This window comes from Falco peregrinus, chromosome 13, assembly GCF_023634155.1.
Source record: "Falco peregrinus isolate bFalPer1 chromosome 13, bFalPer1.pri, whole genome shotgun sequence".
Lineage (NCBI taxonomy): Eukaryota > Metazoa > Chordata > Aves > Falconiformes > Falconidae > Falco > Falco peregrinus.
In genome coordinates, this window is record NC_073733.1 from 2,588,760 (window position 1) to 2,616,418 (window position 27,659).

General features: G+C 40.9%; 1 protein-coding gene across 2 annotated transcripts; it reads left to right on the forward strand.

Moving 5' to 3' along the window:
- The first annotated feature begins 322 nt into the window (after nucleotides 1-322).
- MTMR8 (myotubularin related protein 8) lies at nucleotides 323-26,002 on the forward strand. 2 transcript variants are annotated; one of them, XM_055817938.1, is made up of 14 exons: nucleotides 323-428; nucleotides 1,867-1,989; nucleotides 2,407-2,569; nucleotides 4,611-4,768; nucleotides 6,309-6,437; nucleotides 7,396-7,530; nucleotides 9,504-9,636; nucleotides 11,351-11,460; nucleotides 12,570-12,695; nucleotides 14,240-14,289; nucleotides 16,389-16,589; nucleotides 17,011-17,139; nucleotides 18,079-18,205; nucleotides 20,274-26,002. In XM_055817938.1, exons 1-14 carry the CDS (start codon nucleotides 405-407, stop codon nucleotides 20,556-20,558), a joined length of 1,893 nt encoding a protein of 630 aa, XP_055673913.1. In that variant the 5' UTR covers nucleotides 323-404; the 3' UTR covers nucleotides 20,559-26,002. The 2 variants fall into 2 exon arrangements, with proteins under 2 accessions (XP_055673913.1, XP_027640005.1); XM_027784204.2 differs by lacking the exons at nucleotides 323-428; nucleotides 1,867-1,989 and adding an exon at nucleotides 3,948-4,193 and having other exon boundaries at nucleotides 2,430-2,569.
- The last annotated feature ends 1,657 nt before the right edge of the window (nucleotides 26,003-27,659 follow it).

A 27,659-nucleotide genomic window follows, 5' to 3' on the forward strand; every position in this document is an offset into this window, starting at 1 on the left:
CTATTAACGTGGTCAAAATCCCCAACCCCCTTTCGTGAGTGGGGAATGCGATTAGCCTGCTGCCCATCAAGGGCTGCGCTGACGGCCGCACACACTGAGGGGAAAAAGGTGGTTTTTTTCCAGAGAGATCCCCGAGAGTTCCGCGTACCCGCCGCCGGGGAACAGGGCAGAGCGGGGCGGGGGGCGCGCCGGCAAGCCCGAGCGCGGCAAGCCCGAGCGCGCCGGGACCCCGCGCGGCTGCCCCGGCAGCGCCCTGCCCTCACCCAAGATGGCGGCGGTGCCGCCCCGCCGGCCTCTCGCGAGATTTGCGGCGGGCCCGGGCGCAGCCCCGTGCAAATGGCGGCGCGGGGGCCGGCCCGCGCGGGCGTGCTGAGGTGAGGCCGGGGGAGGCGGGCGGTGCCGCCATGGAGCACATCACCACCCCGAAGGTAAGAGGCTGTGCCGCCCGGGAGCTGGCCGCCGGCCTGTGGGCAGCCCCCTGCGGCGCGTGGCGGCGGCCGGGCCGGCGCCTTCCCGCGGGGCACCTGAGGCGAAGCCCCTCGGGGGCGGCGGGCCCCGGCCGCGGCTTCTGTCAGGGCCGGGCCTTCCCAAGGGCTTTGTTTGTGCGAAGCCGTGGTTAATGTCAGGAAAGGAGCACTCTGTGCTTTCCCCCGAGGCGTACGTGTCCTCGCACCGCTCCCGCGGGCCCGGCCGACCCGCAGAGCCGCCGTGCGGCGGCGCTTCCCACCGGCCGCCGTGGCGGCTCGGAGGCTGCTGGCCAGGGGGCTGCTGGCCAGGGGGCTCGTCAGGCGGGCCCCTGGTGCGGGTCCTGCAAACTTCGTGGGTGTCAAAGTGCGGAGACCCCCTCGGCCCGACGAAGTGAATCCCAGCGTGCTTTTTCAGTTGGGTGAGGTGAAACGGGAGCTCTGGGAATGCTGTGCTCATGACAGCTAAAAAATACTGTGTTTACTTCAGGCAGCTGTTTGTCTAGAGTTTGAATATTTTTTTATTATTATTATTTTTTTAAGTACCGTGAAGGTTGCTGTATTTTGTTTTGTTTTATTCTCTAGGATGTTGGTTTGGGGGTGCTCTGTCCCCACATCGCGTAAGGTGCGCTGGTGAACCTGCCTGTCATTTTCCATGATTTATCTCAGACCAATGACCCTGTGAGGAAGCTTACATAGTCAACACCCTGAACTAATCTATCATATACCGTTAAACTGTTTGTTTTCATTGCCCTTCCAGTTATTCCCATTATTTTTGCTTAATGATGAAAGAAAAAGTTCCATCTGCATTCATTAAGAAGCAAATAGGCCAGATGAAAATCAATCAAATAATTTAAATAGTTTAATATTTTATTATGTCTCTGCTGTTGTTTTTTAAAACTGGTTTTGCTCATTAGCTTAGCGTGGTCTATGAAATGCGCTTACATGCCTGGGAAGTGTGTTACAAGAACTAACAACTACTACTACTTTTTTTATAGTGGCTGAGTAGTTGGAAGTCAGGCTGGAGAAGATGGCTTTCAGAGCAGTACTTTAATTATGCTGAATATGAACGGTCTTTTCTTTCACATTTTTTTGTGTTATTATTTCTGCAGCCTTGCACAGTACAAACTCTGATCATCTTGGCTACAAATCCAGTAATCCTGTTACACTGGTGCTAAACGTTGGCAGTTTGCTTAACCTTTTGACTTGAATTACTGGAGAAATAATTTCGATTTATAGTGTAAAGCTGAGTTAGTGCTGCAGGGGAGACTTTAATTCTTATATTTTTTTGTCTTATTTCCCGAGTCTTGTATTAGAAGTTAAATCATTGCAGTTCAACAGGTGCTTAGATATTGCCTCTATCAAAGTTAAATTTAATTTTTATACTCTTTTTATGTTGCAGGTTGAAAATGTGAAACTACTAGATCGCTATACAAATAGAAAGGCAGCAAATGGGACGTTATACCTGACAGCTACCCACCTTATCTATGTAGATGCTTCTGCTGAAGTCAGGAAAGAAATATGGGTATGTCGTGGTACCTGGAGTCTGTTTAAACACAAGTATAAAAATTATATCTTGTATCCAAAATGAGCGGGTTTGTGAATTCCAGAGTTTTAGTAGTCTTTCATAGCATTTTGATACCAAATGCTCAACAGAAACGGGTGTTTTGGAAGGAAATGAACACAATGGTAATGTGACTTCACAGAGTTCACTTACTGAATTGGTGTTCGTTCCAGGAACTTTGTCTTGCTCTTAGTTACCTAGCATTTGGGTGCACAGTCTTATTTGATAAATACCGTGAATAAACTTATTTGCTGTTGCTAGCTAGACACAGTAAGCGTAAAGAGCTGATAGTACTGCAAAAACTTAGTATCTGCTTGTACTGCTCACAGCCTTATCAGTTGATATTCTGAAAAATGTTCTTTATTTCCTGTTTTTCAGATTCTGCATCACCATATTGCAACTGTAGAAAAATTGCCCCTGACCACAGCTGGATATCCACTCCTTATCCACTGCAAGACCTTCCATGTGGCTCACTTTGTTATTGGGCAGGAACGTGACTGTCACGAAGTGTATACCTCATTGCTTAAACTTTCACAACCAGGTATTTAGGACGGGAGTCTGTTTTGCAAATCGTTGAAATGCTTTAAGCTGGAAGGCTCATCTGAGCAATAGAGAGAGCTTTGCCCGCCAGACTGTTGGTTCCACCCTGTCAGTACAGGAGGGGGAGGATGTGAAATCAAAATCAGTTTCCACCACCAGAGAAAGTCTGTGTGGGTGGGCTCCATAAGTAGACCAGGGCACGTACTTCCAAATTAAACAAAATCTTTTGCGGTAGTGGTGATGAGGTGGTCTTGCATGAGGAATTTCTGAAGACCTGTGCAAAGTTCATTTGCCCAGCTGAGGCTGTATGTGGCATCTCAGGTTCCTTTTCTTGTAGCACTCGTGCTGAGTGTCATATCCCACATCTGCCCATTGTCAGTCATTTCTGTGACTTAGTTGTTGGCCATGTGTAGTTCTGCCCTTTCTGGTTTATCCAGATGTTCACAGAATTCTGGAATGCCACAAATAAAACTTTAAACATTGGCATCTTTCATTTGTTTCCCAATAGCATGTTTAGGCTACTCTTCAGTGTTTGTTGTTTTTCAGTTGTGAAAGCCGGTGCTTCACCCTGGCTGCCCTGACTTGGAGTCACTCCTAAAGAGGCTGAGCAAAACATCCTCAAAAGCTTGTGGTCTATTTTGGCTTCAGCTTTTTAGTCCATCATGGATGAATCTTCAGGCCCCTTGTTATTCTGGCAAGACAGCATTCCACCGAGTTTCCTACCTGGCTTCTGTCTATGGTAGCTTCTGTTTTTGGGGTGCTTCTTCAGTGAACCAGTATTTGGAGTTCAGCGTTGTTACAAGGATGCCATTTGTAATAGCACATTGTAATTATGTCACTAGTCTAAGGGAAGGGAATTGATAGCACCAGTCTGCTTCATGCTGGCCATCACATAGAACTTGAATAGAAATACTGTAGTAGAAATGTTGGTTTTTTTTTTCTTTCTGAGTTTTTCTGATTGATAGTAGGGGCTTCTGTCTATTCCCAGCATCTCCCTTGTGCTCCAAGCTTTGGAGTTTTCTTAGTCCTGAAGTTCTAATTCTAATGCTGTATCTGGCAAGTTGCTGGTGTTATGTTTAAAATCTGTCACTGTTCTTTCAGTTTTGAAAATTAGAGACTTATGTAGAGTCTCAAAGCGTGGGAGCTGTCACTGCAGGGGATTACATCAGTTTCTTTTGTCTTGTGGTTATTTGGTAATATGCTGTAGCTCTTTCTTTTGTTCTATTTATGGATTTTAACAGTTCTCTTTTGTTGTTTTGAAATTTCTGTATGTATGCTTCCTTCATGTTTTTTTGGCAGAGCATATGATTATTTATTATTTGCGCATGTATGATTGACAGCTATGGGTTACCTGTCTGGTAACCTGGCTACTTTATCAGACTCTGACAGGTTTCACTCTGTCTCTGGAGCGCTTGCTGCCTTGGGAATCAGCTGAATGAGTTATTGGTTGGATTTGCATTTTATGAAGAGAGGGAAGGAAATTGGGATGGTAGAGATGGAGGGAGGAAGAAATTACCATTTGTCAGACACAGCCTGAAGCTTTTGTTGGGCTGACAGTAATATTCAAGACATCTATCAAGTTTTCCATGCGGCTCAGAACTCACTGTTGAACGATGAACTTACAGGTGTGCAAGAGCTGTTTTATGAACTCTTCACAGAAAATATATCTTCTAATATATGTTTTCATTTATGGATTAGTTCTTAAGATATAAATCTCATCTAACATGCCTATTGTAGTGAATTCAGTAAGAAATAATTTATTCAGGAAAACTTACTACTTTGAAGTTTTCATTAATTCTAACAAAATGTTTGAGTGTATCCCCCTGCACGTGGGAACTGAATATTGGAAATTCCTGGGGTTTTCAATATGAATTGTTGGCACTTGCTATCACCCCAAATGAAAATCTGTTAATGAGAGATTGAGAAATTTTAAATATCTATACTCTCCTGTGAAGTACTCAGGTTTTGTTTCCAGAAGGAGTGTTGACTTCTCCATGTCTTTGTATCTCCCTCTCACTAGTTATTTTTTTCTGTCTTCCCAGTGAAATCCGAAGAACTTTATGCTTTCTCTTATAATCCTAAAATGTCTAAAGAGAACCGGGAGATTGGGTGGAAGCTGATTGATTTAAAAGTCGATTACCAGCGTATGGGAATTCCAAATGACTATTGGGAAATAACGGATGTTAATAAAGACTATGAGGTAATTCTTGCCCAAAGTAGCCATTTAATGCAGTATCTCTTCTTTGTTATTAATGGCATACAGCAGTCCTACAGCTGCAGAGGTAATGCCTCTGGGAAGGAATGAGCTCAGTTGGTTTTAATCGAAGCAGCAGCATCTTGATGTGAAGTTGCAGATCGTGATGCTGTGGAAGAAGAGAACAGAGCTGCAGAGTCACCTTGGTTTGTTTTGATCCCCCTGGCAAAGTACCAGATCCTTGTTTTTCTGGAGAAATGTCAAACCATCTGTTATAAGAAACCTGAAGTACCCTTAGCTGCTCTTGGTATTTCCAAACCCTGTCCCACCAGGCTGGTGACAGATGGGTAGAGGAGAAATAAATGGCAGCAGTTTGGCTTAGTGGGGAGTGTGTCAGAGTGGAAAGTGGCTAGGTAAGGAAGGAAAAAATACTAAGGGAAAACAAACTTTTTTTTTTTTCTTGCTTGATTGAATCTTCTGCTAAATACGGGTTTTTGGTCGTTTTAGTCCTAACTGGCTGCTGCTGTTGTTTTCTCCTCTTTCTCCCCTGTAAGGCCAGGCTGGATCTAAACAACATTAAATGAAAGCATTTTTTCAGCAGGCGTACTCAAAACTCCTGCTTCATATTATTTCCCTTTTTATTTCTTCTGATGTTGTGTACAGTCAGACGTCTCTGTCTAAAAGGCAAACTACTCTGAGGAACATACCAACATATTAAGTCTTCAATCCCTTCTCTTGGCTCTCCACTTCCTTTCCCCAGTAGCTTTCTTTACTGTTACACTTTGGGTTGAAGAAATACAAGCCTGTGCTGTCAGAGATGACTGGTAATATTAAATGACTGTACCTTTGGATGCCTGAATTCAGATATGATGCGAGAGGCGCTTTTTCCATTAGCTGATGAGGGCATCTGAATGTGGCACCTAAAACCATTAATAGCTTTGAAGCTTTACTTGCTAGTGTGTAACTTGCAAGTGCCAGTGCTTTATAATTTTCTCATGGTTTCCAGATGTTTCAGAATAGTCAAGCCTAAAGTAAAGCCAGACTTGTAGAATAGCTTATCTGTGAAGTACATGCTGAAAAGACTGGTCTGAGGAGAAAGGGTAAAGCTTGTCTCTGAGGATGCTAGCTGATTGCTGTTAAGCTCATTTCAAGTTGAGTAAAATTTAGAGGGAACTTTTAAAATATAGTAGTTCTTAGTTTATTTTTTTTGTGACAAATTGGAAGTTTTCAGAAGATTTATGGATTTAAATAACTTTTAATATATATTGTGTTTTGAGCAGTCCATTTTTTTGAGGTTCAATTGCAAAATTGATTTATTTCGTTCTCCACATTGTTTTATTTTGCACCTATTCCTGTGTTGTTTTTTTCTGAATGCACCTTCATGGCTTGAAACTTAAGATGTGGACTATGTTAGATACACTATGGCAAACAATCTGTTTCTGTTGTTTTTAGCATACAATCCAGCATATATAGAGAAATTTTTCATGAATTTGGCATTGTTAAATAGTAATATGTGGATTTTCTTTCTTTCTTTCTTCTCACTTAGGTTTGCAACACATATCCTCCAGAAATAGTGGTGCCTCGAGCTGCTAATAAGGCTGTGGTGATCGGAAGTTCAAGGTTCAGAAGCAGAGGGCGGATTCCGGTGCTTTCTTACTTATATAAAGAAAACAATGTTAGTTGTTCATTGTCTGCTGGTTTTGTGGGCGTTAAAGGTTTCCCTTCTTGTCCAGTACCCTTTTAGTGAAAGGAAAGAATGAGATAATTATTAGAGCATATTAACTTCTTGTTTGAGAACTCTGCTTCTCTTAACAGCCACAGAATAATCTAGTTAAACACTTGGGATGCATCCAGACCTGTGCAAAAAGCACAAACTTTCTAAGCTTCCTGTCTGAATTTTTTTTAATCAGCTTTCAGCAATGCCTTGTTATGTAGGCTTTTGCAATCTACTGTTTAGCTATATTGAATAAAGTTTTAACAGGGTACGTGTTAGCTAGATTTTCTTAGTATTGAAGGGGAGGAACCACCCTGAAATGAATCCCTGCTGGCTCAGAATAATTGAAGGTTTCAGGGTTGTTTTTTTTCCACTGAAGACCAGAATGTAAATGTTTAACTTTGCTGTCTCAGCAGTGTCTTAGATGCAGATGTTAGGAAAATGCTGTCACAGTCAAATTGTTGTTTTCCTGAGGAAGCGTGTCTTGACCTGGGCAACTGCATGGAGTTGTGCTGGCAGCTATTGAAATTTCCCTAAAGCATACTTGGTGAAGTTCTGAGTGTGGAACAGTAAAAACTGATAAGCAAAGTTGTGGAAGAGAATGGTTTGGACAATAGAAACCAAGTAGAAAACATGAGAAATGTTATCATTTGGGATACTGATCATCAGGCAGAGCATAGTGGGTTTGAGAACATAGCAATGAAGTTTGCAACAGGGCTCCTTAGCCTCACTACTCTCTTACAATTCCCAAACTTCTAGCTTTGAGAAACACTCCACTAGTATTTCTGTGTGTCCATTTAAGTAGCAGTTTTTCAGTGAAACAGAATAGGGCCCTTAAAACCAACAAACCAGTGCTCCTTGGGGCAATGCAATAGAGGCAATCTGAAAGCAGGAAACAGTGAGCTGTTGTGTGTTGCAGGCTGCCATATGTCGCTGTAGCCAGCCTCTCTCAGGGTTCAGCGCACGCTGTCTGGAGGATGAACAAATGCTGCAGGCGATCAGAGAAGCCAACCCTGGGAGCCCCTTCATGTATGTTGTAGACACAAGGCCAAAGGTATCTTCATGGGGTTTGTCGCTACTTTTAAAGCTTGCATCTGAATTGGTAATGCTGTTCCCAGTTCATTCTTCCACGACTCTGCTAATGCTTTCTTACACTGCATTAGCTTAAATTGTGTCAGTCCTGAATCAGGAATTCAGTATCAGGCTCCTAGTTTGGTGTCTTAATGTGACAAAATGCTTGTGCATAATATAACTGCAATGTTAAGTGCTGTTAAGAATGCTCACTCTCCTGGAGTATTCTGGGTTGAGGTTTGTGTTAAGGACAACCTGAAGCAACTGGCAGTCTTGCAGCTGGCTGGGACAGTGAAGCATTTTCCTGCAGAGAGCTAGGTCGTTAATGCCTTTAGTTGGAAAGGAGCCTTAGGATTCAGTTCCCTGAGGCTGAAATGCTTTTATCAGCAGACCTGGGAAGAGGTGGGGCTGCACGGAATCTGGTAACAACTGAGAAAAGCAATTCCTCAACTTTTTTGCCTTTGTAAAAACAGCACTAACGTTCTCGTGATGTGCAGCTTGGAGTTTAATACAATTCAGCTCTTCTGGTCTATAGCCACTATTTGGGGCTAGAACTTCGTTGCTGAGGTGTTTAGGTAAGGATATTGAAGAAACATTTGCAAAATGAAATCTCTGTCAGCTTGAGGAACTGAATTTAGAAGCCAATTCAAATTACTGTCTTGTAAGCATATTGATTAGGAGTGTTGGTATAAGCAAATTTGAACACAGAGATTTTCCTAGTACACAATTATTTAAATAGGAAGGTTTAAAAGTGCTCTGTTTATTTTAAAATTGAGCTTTCTGAGAACCTGCTTCACTGTTCAAATATTGCAGTTATTTTATAGAAGCTATACATTTAGTTAAACTGTGGCAGGGGTACGAAGGGAAAAAAAGTCTTTTTAGGAAAATGGAATGTTTCACCTGTTGTTCCAAGGTGCATTTTGGGCTTTTTGTAGTATGGCATTTCCTACAGATAAACCTATTCTGTAATTATATGTATGTTTATAGCAATCACTGCTTGTTCTTTTGCTACAGACAGCTTCCAGTATCATAGATGTTCCACTGAAATCCATCATTGATGGCAGTTTTGTTCTAAAGTATTTGGTGAAAGAAGGAGAATTTATTATTGGTCACATTTCTCCTTCTAACACAATGTCTTACTCTGAATGGTAGAAGTGAAGCACTAGGGTTATTTAATTGTTCTAAAGATGTATATACTGTATCTGACTCTTTCTTCTGTCTTCTCTATGGAGGCAAATTACTTCTCTTCCCAAATTAATATATGGGGGGTTGAGACGCTCTTTTTTTGTTACTTTTGTTTTTTGTTTTTTGGTTTTATTTGTCACTGCTAAAGATTTCCTGGTAGCTTTTGAACTGTTTTGGATAATTGTAGAGCAGCTGGCTTCTTTTCTACTTCTTTTCTGCAGTTCCGGTTGGTTGCTGTATTCTTTCTGCTCAACTTTAATATTTCTATGTTTCCCTCAGGTGGCTTTATTTCATCTGTGCATGTATGTCTGTGAAAAGCTTTGGAATTCTCTTACTATTTCTATACCACCATGTATGTATGTTACTCGTAAAAATGGCTTTCCTAGTTTTACTTTTGTATGCTTCTGCCTGAATTTTTTTATGTAGCTTCACAGTTAAGGCAGACTCAATGTCTCTTTACCTGTTTTGATGACAGCGGTATTCTGAAATTTGGCATGGTTTTGATACTACCTACCCTAAGAAATTCTATCCAGGGTCTTAATGAGTCTCTGCATATGACTAATAGACTGGAGACACTGGAACAGCTGGAAGTAATGTCTGGGAGGTGGGGAAGTATGTCTGAATAACAGCTTTGTTCAGTATATTTTCTGGGAGATTCTAAAAAAAAAAAAAAAAAAGGACTTACAAAACAGACTCATTTATCTCTTGTATTATTTGTTGTCATTTTCTCTCTTTCCTTTCTATCCTATTCTGTTCCCTTGAATTTGACAGTTAAATGCCATGGCCAACCGAGCTGCTGGGAAGGGTTATGAGAATGAAGATAACTATGATAACATTCGCTTTAAATTTATTGGCATAGAAAACATCCATGTGATGCGTAACAGCTTGCAGAAGCTCTTGGAAGGTAGGTACGGTCCATGCAAGTGGCCAGTCTTCACTACCCTTGGTTACTTTTGGACAGAAGCTTTTGCTGAATATACAGATCCTGTGTGGACAAGTGCATGTGGACTTGTGTGTTGTGAAGCAGATAAACAAAGTCAATATCTTACTTTGTTTTCTGTATTGAAGTGGCTGAAAGTAGTAATGCTATTAAAAGGCTTTCCTGCTAGATGTTTTATTATTGTGCTTGGTTCAAAAATAGCAACTAATACTAACAACATTCCTTAATTGTGCTAGTCACATAAAATGTGAATTTCTTAAATGCCCCAAATTAAAAGAAAGAGGCTAGGGAAATACTGTATTTTACCCCTGAGATCATCTTGTGGTTCCTTTGTGACCTATTGAAAGAAAACTAACGTCAGTTGTTGGGGAAATACTTTTGTGGGGTTTGCTGTGTTTAGTTTGGAGTATTTCCATGTTAAACAGTATTTCTGATTTGAAATAAAATTTTGGTATGATCTTTAATCTCATACATACAAAATTCTCATTTATTTCTGATTTCTTCAACTGATTTTGCTTTTAATAAATTAAAATGTGTTATATTAATGTTTTAATACATAATATATTAAAATGCAGAGTAGCTCGGGTAAATAAGCTACTCTGTGAGATTGTGATCTTAGGGGAAAATGCAAAGCAGCACAGAGGAAATACTTCCCTGAGCTACTGGAGATCAAGAGGTGAATCAGGCCTGTATTTTCACTGACGTAATTTTGGAGAAGGTCCTTTAAAGGTGGTGGCATAGCTTGGATCAGACCAGTATACTTTGCCAGCTGGTCTCCAGCACTATTACCATCATTGTGCTAACAAAGAATGTGGAACGGGGCAGAGTAGATGATGCAAATTATTCTGCTTGGTCCCTGTGCTTTATTTATTAAAATGTAATATGAGTGCTGTCATTCAAAATAAGAGTTTAATATTTTAGAAACCAGCATAATGGTCATCTTGCTTCAAAACAGTTGGATAATTGATGCTACCAATTGCCTAGCCAGGTAGCACTGCAGGATCCATGGTGACCTTGGAGAAAAATGAGGCTATTCCCATGACAAAGAGATTGGCCTCATCACAAGTATAAGTCCTCAATTGCCTGTACCTGGCAGGTTTATTTTGTGGTGGAGGAAGAGACACAATATATACTTGCTTACTCCCATATTCTTCTTCAACAGTGATAAGATCTCACTCACTGGTGCTTATGGACTATTGAACTATATTGCTATAAGTGTTTTCTGTGCTGGATTTCAATATAGCATCTGAGTTGCCTTCAAGGTTAGGCGTGTTGTTTCTCTCTCTAAATTAGAACTCGCCTTTCTTCATATCTTTTTGATAGTGACTGCATGTTAGTGGTTTAGATGTGTGTGTGATGTTGCTTTATAGCGAAGTAACAGATCACTAAACACTTTCTTTGCTAAAAACAATAATGAGTTACCATTTTAAAAAAGAGAATATTTTCAGATCCTTGGGTTCTCTCATAGCTGAAAATTGCTGTTTTGGGTATTTAAGTATGCAACCGGTAGTTTCTGCGTCCTTTAGACGGGATATTGCTGCTGACACTGTAAAAGTGGGGAAATGTTAGCTTTTAGCATCTAGCTGCTCTGGTGCTGTGAAGAGATAATGAGGAGGTAGGAAAAAGAAAGACATGTCGTTAACAGAGTGACAGCTAATTCCTTTGTTTGTGTTCTTAGTGTGTGAAATGAAGTCCCCCTCAATGAGTGATTTCCTCACTGGGCTGGAGAACTCAGGTTGGTTACGGCACATTAAGGCTGTGATGGATGCAGGTGTCTTTCTTGCCAAGGTAAAACTGTACTCCAACCTGCAGGTGAATTAAAAAATACTTGTCTGTTAGGGACTGCTCCAAGGCTGTGAAGTTGTCTCTGGTGAAAAGGTGGGAAAACGTTGCCGTTCAGGTTGGCCTCAGCTCTCAAAAACCAGCCTGCGGTTGGAGAACATCAAGTGGGTTGCCCAGCTGGCTCTCTCCTAGCCACATCCTGTGGCTGAATGATATGCCATAGGGGTTGGGACATTGCCCTGTGCACTGGATTGTAGCAAGCAGTTTGCTAGGCTTTATTAGAACTCACTTGAAACAAATGAAATCACAAGAATGTGAATAAATGACATTTATAAATGTCTCTATATAACATATTTAGTAGTGCAAACAGCTTGTAACCTCGTGCTTGTAACTTACTATACTGCTTTGCTTTAAAGGAGGGATTGTTTAGACCAGTTTATTTTCTCCTGGTTCAGTGTAATGCAGGGACTCCTAATTTTGATTATTCAATGCAGTCCTCATCTGTGAAGCTTGTGGCTGTGCAGGTCATGCAAAAGGAGCAAAGTCAAAGGCCCATGGCTCTTCAGTAATAGTAAAGGGCATGCAGGCAACATGTGGCAGGGGTAGTGACTTTCTGTAAATGTTGCCTTTTCTCTTAAAATTTTCCCGTGTAGCAAGCATGAAGCTGTTATGTGTTTCTTTTCTGCCACTGGTACATGGGGAAGAAGGTGATCCATATGGGAGTAGGTTGGCATGAGCTCTTCTAATATTTCTTGAGAAGTTCCTAGTCCTTGTGTGTCCAGTTGTTATTCTTTACTCATCCACCAAATTTTTCCTCTGAGGAGGGAACTGAGAATTCTTGGCCTTTCAGAAGGTTGAACATCAGAGGTCTTTGTTTCTCAGCAGTCTGTGTTGCTGACAAGGCATGCTACAGCATTTTATTCTAGTTGGGGTTTCGTAGGGGTTGATGGCTCTGTGCTCAGAAATGGTGCATTTCTGTGGTCCAGATGAGAAATGACAAGTTTTCCTCTTTGGTTTTAGGCCAGTCAGGTAGATGCAGATGAAGTGATAGTGTTTAATTACAGTACCCAGCCTGGAAAGCTGCTAAACTGTTCTGTCTGTTCTCTCCTTCACAGGCTGTGAAAGATGAAAAAGCTAGTGTGCTAGTCCACTGCTCTGATGGGTGGGATCGCACAGCTCAGGTCTGCTCCCTGGCTAGCCTCCTGTTAGATCCATTTTATAGGACTTTTAAAGGCTTCATGGTAAGAACATGAATGTTGGAATTTCAAAAATAAAATGTGTTGCCTGGATTTGAAATGTAAACAGGCCCTAATTAAATGTTTTAGGCCGTTTCCTGGAACAAACAGTAGGTGACCTACATAAAAACAGCTTTGATTCTATAAACAAGCTTTAATTGCTCTGAACAGCATGGGCACAAAACAGCAGTGGTTGATTTACAATTCCCAAATCTTTGTTGTCTTGAATGTCCACGTGAGAGCCACTAATGAGACATTTCAGCAAGAGATGAGTGAGCAAAGGATGCAAAACTGGCAGCAATCCACAAAAAAGTGGTGAAGCAGCTTGTCATTTAAGACTGTCGTAGTGAATGCTCTCGTATCTGCTAGGATTTAAAATCGGGTGAACTTATTCTTGTGCGCAGGGCAGCATATAACCTGTATGTCACATAAAATCTGTGCATCATTTAAAACCTTTTTTTAAATCCTTTACCATGAATTTGGCTGTTTGCTTCTACTTCAGGCTTTTTCTTGTTTGAAGCCATCACTGCGTAAGTACAGTGCAGTCTGTGATGTTACCTTTCCATTCATCAACTTCTGTTAAATACGTGGAAGTCAGACTGCTGCCCTTTCTCAGAAGAGTTCCTTAAAAGAAACCCTGAAATCAGAGCAATGCAAATTTTGCCACCTCCAGTGTGTTGCACTGCTAGCTAGGACTGTTTCCTTGTTCCATGCTATTATTATTTTTGCTTCTACATTATCCTGTAATCTTCTAACAGTTAAAATTACATTAGTGTGAAACATCTGTCTGGGCTTTGGCTGTGCTCTGGACAATTCTGTATGAACTAAGAAACATGATTTTGATTAGGAGGGAACAGGAGCAGTAACTAAAACAGACAAATGCTTATCTGTCCCTGAGCAAATGGTTTATATGCATAAATACTTTGACAGTGGTTATTCCTAAATGAATGCAACAGAAGTGTAAAGAATGGAGAAATTTTGACAAGCAAAGTCATCTGGTTCCCTGTGAGACATGTGTTTAAGGAAAATACAGCTTTCTTGTAATTTTCTTACGTCTAGCATACACATTCTATTTAAATGAGAAACAGCCATGGAGTTTTTCTGATTTCATCCTGAGCTCCTCAGTGCACAGCTGTACTTATGTTCCTATTTGTGTGTTAAGCATTTGCTGATTTCCAGCTGCTGATATATTGAGTATCACGATACTCTTTCCTGAATTAAATAGTACATAGTGTAATATTAAGCTGTTCATTCTTCTAGCTCTCTTTGTTTGTATTTTATGTTTTTAACAACATAAGGACTCCCTCAAAACAGTACTCGTCTTGCTTGAAATAACTTCTGATTCCCACAGTGTCATTTTACTGGTAACTGCGGATAACTAATCTATAAATCATTATTACTATTTTTGTTGACTTCTATGGATATACTCGGAACAGTAGGGTCAACAGGTAGCATTGGTGGAAAGCTTTTTAGACTTTAACATAAAAGGCTTCATTTTGCTTTTTCTAAACAAAGTAATGCACATTTTTAAATCTGTTTTGAAACTGCAGGTTCTGATTGAAAAGGAGTGGATTGCAATGGGCCACAAGTTCTCCCACAGGTAAGAAGAGCGTGTTATCTTGGGTGTAGTGACTGTGAAACTAATACACTGTTTTCAGGTTCATATACTTCCATGAAAAATTTAAATGAAAATACAGGACAGAGGAGAGAAGATTTAGAAAATACAGGAGTTGGTGACAATAAAAGCTAGTATCTGGTAGGGTTGTTAATTCATCAGTGTTTTTTTATTACTTTACAAAATCATACAGTCTTGAGCAAATTTTTTGAATTCTGAGTGTTTTCCTGCCTGCAAAATCACATTCATATTACATGAGAGGTGCTCATGTTCTGGCAAGACATTAATTCTTCTGCAGTCATCTCCTGGAAGAGAGTCTTGGGTAAAGTTTTTAAGCACTTTTACCAAGTTCAAAGCATAAACTTGAGCCCAGTGTCATGCTAAAAACAATTTGACCTGCGTTCTCTAGGCAGATTAAAAATGCTGTCAGTCCTGTAATTGGTAGCCTGCATCTAGTAGGGGTATTACCTTGAATTTACTACTTGTTATATTTACCATACAGAAATTAGAAACTGAGGTGATCCAAAAGAATATGAGGAGGGAAGGGAACAGTCTATTCAGCGGTATTAGGTTGTTAAAAATTGAAGTTTTTTTCTTGTTGTGAAACAGATTCCTGGTTTTGATAATAAAATAAATTGGTTTCCTTAAAACAGGTCTGGGGGAAAATAAGCAACTTGCACGCTCTTATACTGGTATAGAAGAAGAAGCAGTCAAAGATAAATGGCTCCTTGGTCATTATCGGCCAAATAAATGTTCTGTGGTCATTGTTTCTGCTCCTTTAAGGGAGTCTTCACCTCTCTTGCTTTAAGAATAAAAAATATTAAAAAAACCAAAAAAAACCCTCCTATTCTTCTAGTATGAAGGATTGTTTCAAGTATGAGAACTTGGCATTGGATACAAAAAGTACTTGAGACACGAATTTCAGCATTGAATGTGAATATGAATGTCTGTCCCTCTAGACAGAATCATTCCTGTCGTAGTGGTGGCTGGTGCCTTACAGTTCTTAGGAAAATTAATCCTTCATGCTGCTTCTCGGGGTGTTGTGGTTGAATCACAGAATCAGGAACTGGGATTTGATCGACTAGATCTCTGTCATAAGAAATCCTACTTCATTCTTCCACTGAAGTTTGGGGATGTCTTTCTGTGGACTTCCAGGTTATATCCCTTCCTAGAAAAGGACGATTCTGCCCCATGTATTCTCTGTTAAAGAAGGACAGTCATTACAGTACAACAAAGTGTTGACTTCTTTCCAAAAATGCCATCATTCCTTTTGTGGTGTTTTTTTCTTTTGTGGTGGGTTGTAATGAACACCAATAGATCCCTGTCTTGATTTTTGCAGAACTAGTAGGATTTTTCTGAACTTCATCTAAAGCTGTAAAAATATTTTTTGGTGGTTGTTTTGGGGTTTTCTTTGTTTCTTTGTTTGAGTTTTTCCTTGGTTTCTTTCCAAGTAATTACTGACCAGGATTTCATTTTTAATATCTATGTGGAGCAAACTCAGATTGTCCTGACTGTTGCTGCCCATTCTGGCTATGCCTGCCCAATATAATACTCCCATATCCATAGAAGATTGTAGAGGACACTTCCCCCCGCCCCCATTTCTTACTCTTCTTGGCAGACAAACAGAATCCCACCAATGTCAACTTTTTTCCCCCAATTAAGGGCCAGCATTAGTTTCCTGTATTTGAGCGATAGGTGTTTCTTTGAAGAATACTGTCTTTTATCCCTTGTGCTAACATTGTAGCGTAGGCTCAAGGATTCTTGTTTCACAGATAAATTATTCTGATGCTTGCAAATCAGTTATGTAGGCTCTTCCACTGCTAATTTTACTTCAGAGAAAGGGACATGCACAAGTCTTGTCACTCCTGCCAGGTACCCTTGGAGAACAAGTCATGCTGAGGGTGGCACATCTTAATGTACACTTGCTGTATGGTAAATCACATAGGGTTTTTCCTTACTCTGCAGGACAATTTCTTACTTTAGGAGTGAAGAACACCTTGCAGTTGTTTAATGGTGAAGAGATTTTTTTTTTTTTTTTTCTGGGTGACAGAGGATTTAACCCTGTTTTGTTTGCATGTCTCTAGGTGTGGCCATTTGGATGGTGACCCCAAGGAGGTATCTCCTGTCTTCACTCAGTTCATTGAATGTGTCTGGCAGCTCATGCAGCAGTTCCCATGCACATTTGAATTTAATGAGCGTTTCCTTCTTGAAATCCATGACCACGTCTACTCCTGCCAGTTTGGCAACTTCCTTGGGACCTGTCATAAGGAACGTGAGGATCTGAAGTGAGTAGGAAGTTTCTAGAGCCAACAGTCTGGAAATCACTTTGAATGTCAGAAGGAGGGCAGGTTGTGTTTGTTGTGCGTTTTTAATGTAATTGTAGATTGGTTAAGGGTAACATTGTCTTCATAGATGCTTATGTTCTACAGTGTGGAAAAAAAATTAGACATGTAGTTCTATTCCAGAAGACAGATGTTTTAATTTGGACTACAGTAATAACTTGCAGATACTCCTTTTAGACTGGATAGTGGCGATTTTCAATTATTACATGTTCCTCAGTGATGTATCTTGTGTTTATGGAATTAATCAGATACTGTGTAAAAATAATTCTTAGCTCCCTTAACCTAATTCTACTCAAAACAGCTAATGTTGTTAGTCCACTTAACTTCTTTATTTTAGTGATTAGATGTTATTTTTAATTGACAGAATCTTTGAGAAGACCCATTCTCTGTGGCCTTTCCTCTTACAGAAGAAGCAGGAATTGAGAAATCCTTTGTACAGAGGATTTACAGCTTACAAAGAGCTTCAACCAAATACACTACCTTTTAGTTTCCAGTAAGTTGCTTATTTAAGAAGGGGAAGAAGAGGGGGCAGTGCTTTCATTGTAACATAGATCGGTGATTCAGGATTCATAAAATAAATTTTCATGGAATAGCAATGGTTTGTTTTACTTTTCCCCTTCATTCCTCATTCATAAACATAGTAGCAGCGCACAGGTAATTGTTAAATGAGTGTGGGTACTGTAATTCAAAATAATATTTTTTTTTCTTTGGTGTTGAGAAAGGGTGGAGAAAGGTAAGGAAAAGAACTTCAGATGTGTAGATAGACCTCCTGCACACACCCTGACTGCTTGCTCTGTCAAATCTATGTAATAGGGTAGGCAGTTGTTAAAGCTTCTCCTTTCTTTCTTTTTAATATCTGTTAAGGGAGTCTTTCAAACAGGAAGTTCAGTGCCTGGTCACACCCAGGCTTCTGCAGTCAGGGTGGTTTTCACAAGAAGGGATTCTTGTTGCCATGTCTATTTGCTTGCCCCGGGGTGTTACAGCTGAAGCGGTTAGTTTTGCTTTGTTTCTGGCTCGCTCCTCCCTGCTGAGAGAGAGGGGGACGCAAATGTGTTTTAAAGTGCTGCCTGTGGTTACTGGAGGGCAAAAAGTTTTATTAAAAGTAGGGAGGTAGGCAAAATGAGGACTTGCAGGTGAACTGCCTAAACCCCCAGTGGGTCTGCTATAGAAAAAAATTGTAGTTTTGTCTTACACTAATACCTACTACCAGTGCACGTGGATTGTAAGGCAGAATTACTTGGATCTTCTGAAGTTTTTTTGAACTTTATGAAAATTTGCCTGTTTATACTGATTTTTATAGTCCAAGGCTGGCAGTTTTTTAAAATAAATTGCTAATCTGAACTTGTTGATTTTTTTTTTTCCTTAAATAGCATCTAGTTTGTTGCCCTGTAGTATACAATTAACCGCCTAATTCTCTTTTCTTGCCCTTGAGGTTTTGGTGTGGGATGTATAATCGCTTTGACAAAGGAATGCATCCAAAACAGTGTGTATTGGATCATCTGCTAAGCTCCATGAGCCAGAAGATGAAACTGGAGGACAATGCATCTGAATTGGAAAATGTGAGTCCTGAATCTTAATAATACTTAAAATCACATGATGCTTTTGGCAGATATAACTGGAATTGAACATTGGCACTGAAGAATTGTTTCAGCAAGCTGGGCAGAGCTGAACAAAATGAGGGGTTAAATGACATTGCTGTAATAAACAGATTTGATTTACCCAAAATTCTTAATCTGCTAGGTAAAAGCTGTGCTCAATCAAGTTCTGTTGCAGGCTCATGGTGTTCCAGTTCTCTAAACAAAGCAGATGTTAACATCTGGATTTCAACTCCACTCACAGCAAACTTCAGGGGGTAGGGAGAGAAGAAAAGAATGAGCCTGCTACCCCCCACCATAAATACTACAAATGTCCAAAAATATTACTGTTTTCTGCTTGTCCCCCACACATTTTTCTTCCCCGCCTTCTCGTGCACTAGACCTGTTGGAAAAACTGATGATCAACCAGGGATTAAAACAGTTAACTGAGTTGCTTCAGGTGGCTTTCCACGTAATGGCTAAAATGTAGCTGGATCACACAGGCTGAATTATTCTCTGAAGGTGGCTACCTGAGGTTTGAAGTACTGTGCTAAAACAAGACAGGGAGTCTTGCACTTTTGTATTCTGTGGTACTGGGGGGCAGAGATCTTGCGTCCTGAATAACAAATTTTGATGATGATGATGATGAATAAAGTAAACAGCCACATGCTTCATGGTTTGGTCAGTTCTGATCAGATTCCCCAGGTAACTATAGCTATATTAAGATGTAGGTATCTATTTCAGCAGTGCAAGACAGGGAAAAAAAAAAAAAGTAGATAGTTTGTTAGCTTTGAAGTGCTGTAGTTTTGTGTTTCTGTATGTATTGGGTCTGGCTGGGATGGAGTTAATTTTCCCCAGAGCAGCCCTCCTCGTGCTATGCTGTGTGTTGGTAGCTGCAGAGGTGTTGGTAACACACCAGTGTTTTGGCTGCTGCTGAGCAGTGCTGGCACAGCACTGTCCTCCAGCATTCCCCCCTCATACCCAGAGGCCAGTATGCTGTGGGGGGGCAAAGTTTTGGCAGGGGACGTAGCCAGGACAGCTGACCCAGACTAACCAAAGGGATATTCCATACTGCATGACGTCTGCTCAGCAATACAAGCTAAGAGAAAGGAGGAGGGCGGGGAGGCATTTGATATTGACATTTGTTTTCTGGAGCAACCGCTGTGCATATTGAAGCCCTTCTTCCTGGGGAAGTGGCTGGACATCACCTGCTGATGGCAAGTAGAGAATAAATCTTTAGTTTTCCTTTGCCCATGGCTTTTGCTTGTGCATTATCAAACTTCCTTTATCTTGACCACGAGGGGCTTTTTCCCCATCTTATTCTCTCCCCACAACATCTTGCTGAGGAGAGGAATGATAGTGACTTGGTGAACACATGGCATCCAGCCAAGGTCAACCCACCACACTCCTTTTTGGCACCTGACATGGGGCATGAGGAATTCATTATCGTACTCTGATTTGACTGGTAATAATTTGATTTCCCCAAGTCGAGTCTGTTTTGCCCATGACGGTAGTTGCTGGGTGATCTCCCTGACCTTATCTCAACCCAGGAGCCTTTTGTTATATTGTCTCTCCCCTGCCCAGCTGAGGAGGGGTGACAGAGCAGCTTGGTGGGTGCCAGGCATCCAGCCAGGGTCAGCCCACCATGGTCCCGTACAGCTGCCTGAAAGAAGTGTGGCTTTTCTTTATGCTCAAGGCTTTACTTGCAATGTTCTTTCTGTGTGTATTAAAAACCCCACAAACAAACTAAAAAAACCTCCTAAAAATGCAGTAGTGGGACAGTGCATATATATATGCACAAAAATATACCAGTGAGAAGACCTGTCAGTATCCTTTGCTAGGTTCATGTGAATGCTGAAAACTTTAGTTTTGTTGTTTACATAGCGATGTTTAATATAAACATGTAAGGATCTATGCTTATGTACTTTTAATGGTGGACTACAGAGCTGAAAGAGAGCCACTGGCACAGGACTGTTACGTTGACAGTTGTTTTATGGACATCTGACATCTGGGATTAATAGCTTTCATTAATTGTTTTAATATCTTTGTGTAGAAACTTCCTTTCCTTGATGGTCCTTTGCCCAGTGAAGCTTGCTCCTTATCTAAAGTGGGACGTGCTGCTTCAAAAACACCGATGCTCAACACTCCTCAGGATTACGAAGGGGAACCACCTCCTGTGTTGAGCAACGGCAGCTCAGCAAGGGAGACAGATGTTACACCAGGTGTGGACCAAAAGCACAAAGAGAACCTGTCTCATGACCAGGACCTCCGCAATCTCAGTGACACCACTAACGTGTTAGACTCTGTAGCTAAGGACGGAAAGCCTTGGCACCACTGATCAGCTTTGAGAACTGTGTTCTGGAACCAGGTGTTTGTGGTGGTGAGGCATGGGGGAGCTGTGCCCCTGGGGGGTGTAGACCACCCAACCATTTACAGCTAAGCGTGAGTACGTATGTTTGCAGGGACCTGTGCTCGCTGTAGGGAAGACTTGTTTGGTTTGCATTTTTTTGCAGCTCGAATGATGGAAGATGTGTACCGAGCTGCCCAGAAGGCTGCCTGGAGTTAGTGTAAACCTTTATTTTTCAATGGAAAATGATGTTTGTCTAAGGTTTATGACTGCGTGCCAGTGCTGGTATTTCAAGCTGAAAGAAATCTTGGCTAATTAACGTGGGGCTTAGGAGTTGTGCAGTGTTATAAACACTTATAACAGTTATAAACTGGAGTAGGAAAGATGCAATCCATTTGTTCTTGGTGGTGGTGCAAGGCCATCTTAAAATGATAACAAATTCCAGTTCATCTTAAAAAGATAAAAAACCCCTTTTCTTAGCTGTGAATGAATCTCTGCATGGACCCTCACCTTGTGGCAAAACTGATTAATTTTTTGTTTCCTATGCATAATTGTTAAACAAAAACAAATCCCCCTGTGCCTTTTTATGGAAACCGTTTTAACGTCCAGCCATGCAATGTACTATTTCTATTATTGTAGTGTAGAGTAGTATTTGATCTTCTTTGTAGTCAGTATTTTTAAACAAGGTTTTTTATCTGCTCCCAGCTTCTCCAGGATCTTTGCCGATCCCCTGAGTGTAGCAGCTTCTTTCTAAGCAGATCTTTCAAAGAATAAGCTTTTATGGACCTCATTTACTGGTTGTGAGAGTGCGGCAAGCCACAAAGCTAGTCTGTAACACCTGACTTTTTGACAGAGGGAGTATTAGACATGAGAAAAGATAAGAAAAATACTATGTGGAAATTTTCTGTCCTGTTTTGTGATCTTGGTTAAATTGAAGCAGCAGAGTAACTCTTTGTTCTGAGCTGGAATCAATATGCTTTTCTCACATCCTTCGATGAGGCAGTAATTACAGATCAGGTGTGTTTGATTATTGAAATGGAGCCTAAAATGATTACTTCACATTATGTGGTGAGTGTTATCTTGGATGTTAAAATTACATGAACCTTAGAGATGTTTTGCCTGTACTGTCAAGGCATGGTGAGATGAACAATACCTCTCGTGGCAGTGAACTTTGTAATTTTGTGAAGCTGGTGATGAAATATAAATTAGGATGTGATCTTTTGCTGCAACAAGAAGTGGACATCTTGTCTCGTGGCAGTGGCTGCAGCTTGGACTCACTCCAGTGGTTGTTAATACTACATGGTTTCTTCAAACTATAGTAATTTCAGCTGAAGATACTAGTTGCAGGTTTAAAACAAAGATATATGTTCCATTTATGCAGAGTCTTGTGAAGAAATAAGGGCTTGTCTCCCCACGGAAATGGATGGCCCAGGAAAGCTGTCCCACAGTACTTGTTCTGGACAAGCTTCTGTACGTGTGCTTAATTGCACGGAGAGTCCCTTTGTGCAGCTTAAGTCAAGATGCTTTTCTGCTTCCTTTTCGATCCTGTTGCTTAAATTGGATGCTGCCATTAAGTCCTAAAGTCAGTTTTTCTCGTCTATAAACATTTTGAAACAAGCTGAAAATATTTTCTAAGTTAGCCCTCCCAATCTACAGTGAAAATTAGAACCATTCCATTATAGCATTGTAGAATGCAGTAGCTGTTGTTCATATGCTTATAGCCTATGATGAAATGACTAGGTTAGTTTCAGTGTTCAAGATAAAGTAGAAAAGGAAAAAAACCAAACCCACAACACCAAAACCTCCCAAGTGTCTCATTGTGGGTGAGAAAATATGTATTTTATTAAGCACATCAGAAGACCCAAGGAAAAAGGGCAATACCTGAGAACACAGAGTTTCTTCAATGCCTAGCATGGCAAAAAAACTTTTTAAAATGTTGCAGGGTTTTCAATCTTAAAGCAAGTAATACAGTTGGGGTTTTTTTAACGCAGGAGTTAGAGAACTGCAGCGTGCAATTGATTTAAAAACTAAACGCATAAAATACTAAACCAGATATGCTTAAGCAGGTGATGTTTGAAATTTGTTGTGTGGGTATGTATCAACAATACTGCATCATGCAACAGCTGTATATTTTATATTGAAGGATACAGATTTCTGAATCCAATTTTTCTTAATTTTAAGGTGACTATCTGCTGTTGAGTCTCTTTACTCCTAAAAAAAGATCTGCTAAGCTTCTAACATGTAAATTAGATAGTCTGCCAGTCTTTTAAGTTTGCCATGTGCTCCTCAAGTGAAGAGACTGCACCCCAAGTCTTAATCCAGCTGCTCTAGGTACCCAGGTTTTGGAATCTGCTGTAGGTTTCCACTGGAGGGTGCTGGGGAGATATTTCCCTTTGCCTCTTTATAGTGTAAAAGCTCGTTTCATGTGTGCACTTTGCAGTGTGGAGCCTGTTTCCTACGGGCTGATAGGAAACCCTGTCTTTGCTTTCTAGGTGGTAGAAGAGTGTAGCAGATAGTATGCACAGCTTCTTAAACAGAGGACTCTCATATGGTTAAGGAGACCAAGACAGGCTGTTTTTAGGACCAGTTATTCTAGATGTCATAACTTCTTTTAAAGTGTTCTCTAATGAAAATTAAAGATGCAGAATTGTAGAGAATTTTGACTGACTACTGAAGGTTTTAGACCTGCTAATGGTTAATCATTGCATAAAAACATTTTGCAGAAGGTTTCTATAAATGTTTACACATTGCCTTGTCTTTTGAATTACCACAGATTACTTTTTTCAAGGTATAATAGTCTTTGCTTAATCTTAAAATGTGATGCTGACATCTCCACAAACCCATCTTGAGTACAATGCTACTGCAGGTGCATATAATCATGAAAAGATTACTTCATACACTGAAAGTATTAGTAAGCTTTTAGTAATCTTGCTGCTTTTGACTTCAGTAACAAAACAGTGGATGACTGTACTTTGAAATGCAAAAGCTAGCAAAAAAAAAAAGGTAATGGTCTGTCTTTTTAAACCTTTTGGGTTTAATGTGTACAGACATTGTCAAAGTCTACAACATTTAAAATAATTCATGCTGGTGCTGTAAATTTATGGAGCTGGAAAAAGATCCCAGGGTTTCCTGGCTTCCCATGAGATTATTTATTTGAAAACTGATTAGTTAGAAGCTTTTTACTCTTGGGTGTTTCAAGACCAAAAATGAAAAGCTGTTCAGAGCACTGCAGCGTGTCCTCAGGTCTCTCTGGTCAGCTGGGCCTGGCATCCCAGGGCATTGCAGAAAGCCTGTGCTCGCTTCTCACGGAGTGCCCTGCTGACAGTGGTGAGCAACTTGATGAGATGTTCCCTAAAAGTGTTAAAGGAGATCTAAAATCTGTTACGTAGGAATCTTATTACATAAGCACTATGTGGGTGAAGACTCACTGTAACTAACTTATTCCTAGCAGTGCATCCATGCGTTATGAAGTCATGAATACTGTTGTTTGTATTTAGAGCTGTTAAGTGAACAATGCAACTTGCTGCTTTCCATTGGGATTCCTCTGACTGGGAGAAATGGGAAGGAGGAGGGGATCCTGCTTGCTATGGATGGGCTCTGTATAAAACTCTTCTTTTTCTGGAGCACTTCTTGCTTTACCAGGATCTCCGTGGTGTCATGGTTTCATGCCTGTACACAGTGTCTCTCTTGCTACAAACAGGTATAGCATTTCAATGGGCAAGTGCCTATAATTAAAACTCTGTGTTGAAGCTACTACTTTGAAGTAGAAGAGGGACTTGTACAGTAGCTTTATTTGCTGGTTGAAATGTTTTAATGTGAATTTCACAATGCTGGATTCTTAAATTGTGTATTGTTTTGCAATTGTAACCTGTGGTGGAGAAAATCCAATGGGTGCTGCTTGCTGTATAGAAAAAAAAAAAAGGAATAATTGGTTTGCCAGTAGATGTAGTTCCCAGCTGGCCCTCTTTTCATGGGAGAGAAAAGGCAGTTTGTTAGAGCCTATAGGCATAATATACTTCTAGCCGCCTCTTCCTGCTCGTAGCGAATGCCTTTCATTGAAGTACTTGGAAGGAAAATCCCCGTGCTGTGTGGGTGCTCACTGGTACATAGAGCTGCCCTGGCTGGGGTGGAGGAGCAGACTGGCCTGTAGGTCGCTGTGAGCTTCAGTTTGCTTCAGTAAGCTCGGTCCTGGTGCGAGAGACTTGCTGGGAGCAGACGGAGCGCAGGACCTGGCAGGATCTCTGCCTTGAGGTAGACCTTGCTGGGTTGCAGGTGGCAGTGTTCATGCTGAAGTGCCCCGTGTCTGTGGTTTCCATTGGGTTTGGAGATGGTGAGCTTGGAAAGTGCCCTTGCATCTGGCAAAGCGGTAGCACCTGCAGGGAAAGCATTTAAAAGAGCTCTTGTGCCAGCCGCTGCTTCAGCTCCCTTTCTGGCAAAGCTGGCCGTTGGGTGGTTCAGTGCCCGACGGTCACTCCCCCCGAGGGATCACTGCTTGGCGCTATGGCAGTGAGTATTTGTGAGTGACCAGGATTCAAACTGTGTCTGCTGTTCTGCTCTTCTCCCCTTCCCACCGCTCTGCCTTGAGTGCCGGGATCATTTTTTGTATGGACCTAACGCCATTACTCCTTGTTTACATGCTGTCCCTCTTGCACATACAGGCACTTCCCGTGCCTCAGGGCAGAGCGGGGGGACAAATCTGTTCTGAATGTACTAGTTCTGTTTTCGTTAATACACAGCGCTTAATTAATGAGGAATGTCTCGGACCAGGTGTTGTTAGAAGTCCCATGTTTTCATAAGCATCTTTAGCACTAAGAGCAGCCAGGTCAGTGCCAATTGCAGCCAGTGTCATTTGTTGGGTGTAATTACAAGTAAGTATTTTTAATGTACAGCGCTGCGTCCTTTTGGCACCTCTGAACTACAAAAAGCAATGCAGAAAGTGGGTAGGTTGAAATGGTTGACATGTGTATCTCCTCATATCATTTATCTATGTATATGCGTCTGTATTTAATGTAGCAGCATACTACTGGAATAACCTGTAGCACTGGATCTATTCAGGTGTAACTGAGCACACACGTGTATCATCCACAAACTGATCTTTGTAGGAACGTACCTAAAATTGTGTAGTACTCGGCTGAAAACTGTAAATGTTTTTGCTGTTTCTGTAAGTCGATATTTTTGTCAGTGTAACTGTTTGAGGGACAGTTGTATAAAATTGTGGATGATGAAAACCCATATTCTTGAATGTGCTGCAATGGCTCTATAATGTAAGTCATTTAGTTAATGCACTGCTTAAAAAAAATAATAATTGTACCATGTTTAGAGGAGCACTGTGTCTTTTTTTCCTCTCTAAATGTATTTGTTCCATGAAGTTTCACTTGTATTACAGTTTATTTTTATTCCCTACAAAAATAAATACCTTGCCTTTTTAAAGTAAATGACTGGTCTGTTTATTGGTTAATGAAACTCAGAGCAGAATGCCACATACTTTGAAATGTGAAGTCAATTAAAGACTTGAGTGAGTTTATCTTAAAGTGGGTGATGCTGCTTCACCTTGTACAGAATGGGAGCTGAGTGACCTCACAGCTCTTGGAGGTACTGCGGAGTGTGGCACTGCTTAGTGTCTTTTAAAAAAACACCCAAATGTAGTAATGCAAATGAAGCTGTATTAAATCATAGTATCTTCTGTACACTTTGTTACTCTGATTTCTTCTTAATTATATTTTTCTTTATATATTAAAACCAAATACCTTTTCGTTGTTTTCTTCCTCCTGGCAGGCTGGCTGTCCCTCGCTGGATCAGTCTAAGGTGGCTCCAGGCTGACTGCAGGAGCTTTCCAGGAGGCAGCGAGACCTTTCTCCTGGCTGTAGGGAATTGAGCCCGGGCTTTGTGGGTGTTGCATGGTACCAGCTGCAGAGAGGTTTTTTTTCTGGTGGCTTTGAGTGAAGAATCTGCCATCAGTCTGCTGCTGGTATCATTTGAAAATACTCCTTTATCCGTTTCTTTTTAATCATAACTTCAGTGGTGAGTCAAGTGCAGGCAAACTGGAGTGAGGTGGGAGAATGCTCAAGGAAGAGGGAGATCCCAGGTGCACCACTTGCCTCCTGTTCATAACCAAGATTGGAATCGGTGCTTTATTAACTTAGCTGTGCAGTATCAGTCAAACCCTACAACAACTACATACAAATCTGCAAAGCAGAAATGAGGTGATACGAGTTAATTTGACGTTTATCAAGGCTTTACAAAATGCTTCAGGGCACCATTTGGAATGGTAAATTCTTGTAGAAGGTCTAAATCTCTGCCTGGCAAAGTAATGTAGCAGATTTTAGTGATCAGTTTTAAAATAAGTGTTTGGAGGTTTTTAATGCTTTGTGGGAGATGGGGGCACCGAGCGGCAGGGCTGTGACTCGCAGAAGAACACGCCGAGGTCAGTTGGCAGGGACTGACCTGAGGCCGCAGTGCCCGTTCCCCAGCACTGATGGGTATTTTCCACTGCACTGTGCATCTTACAAATAGGCATTTCTTCTCTATGTGTTACAGAAAAAAAAAAAACCACATCTGAGATGTTTCCAAGTCTTTATTTTCCTTCTTGCTATTTTTAAATGTTCTTCATGTTGCAAGTGAAATCCTTCATTTACCTAAATTAGAACTTGCCTTGTGTTTAATTAGATTATTAGTGTTAATGCTGACTAGAATTAATAAAGCTGTAATCTGTGTTTGGGGAAAACTTGTTGTCTGTTTGACAGCACCTTTGCTGAGGAAGATTTAAAACTTCCCTCTTGCCGCTAACTTTAGCTTTGAGTGGGCAGGGTCCAATTAGAGTCTCATAGGAGCTTTGCTGAAGAGTTAGGTTTTTAACAGCTCTCAGGAAATCCCTTATGCCAAGTAAAAATACTGATCAGTAAAGTTAATGGGATGTACTGAAAAATCACTGTTTTAAGGTCAAGTCTGCTGTTGTAAGCCCAGGTGGAAAAAGCAGTTAAGTTCCTCTGCTTGCTTGTTGAGCTTTGGGGTTCATCTGGGCCAAGGATACCTTGAAATGGTGATTCATTTTCATTCTGCATCAGTGCATTCTGTGCAGCAGAGCAAAAATAC

Bases quoted from the DNA above. Each gene is read 5' to 3' on its own strand.
- MTMR8 (XM_055817938.1), top strand. From the start codon at position 405: ATGGAGCACATCACCACCCCGAAG. The intron at 1,990-2,406 runs GTATGTCGTGGT...CCTGTTTTTCAG, and splicing joins AAGTCAGGAAAGAAATATGG to ATTCTGCATCACCATATTGC. The intron at 7,531-9,503 runs GTATCTTCATGG...TGAATTTGACAG, and splicing joins TTGTAGACACAAGGCCAAAG to TTAAATGCCATGGCCAACCG.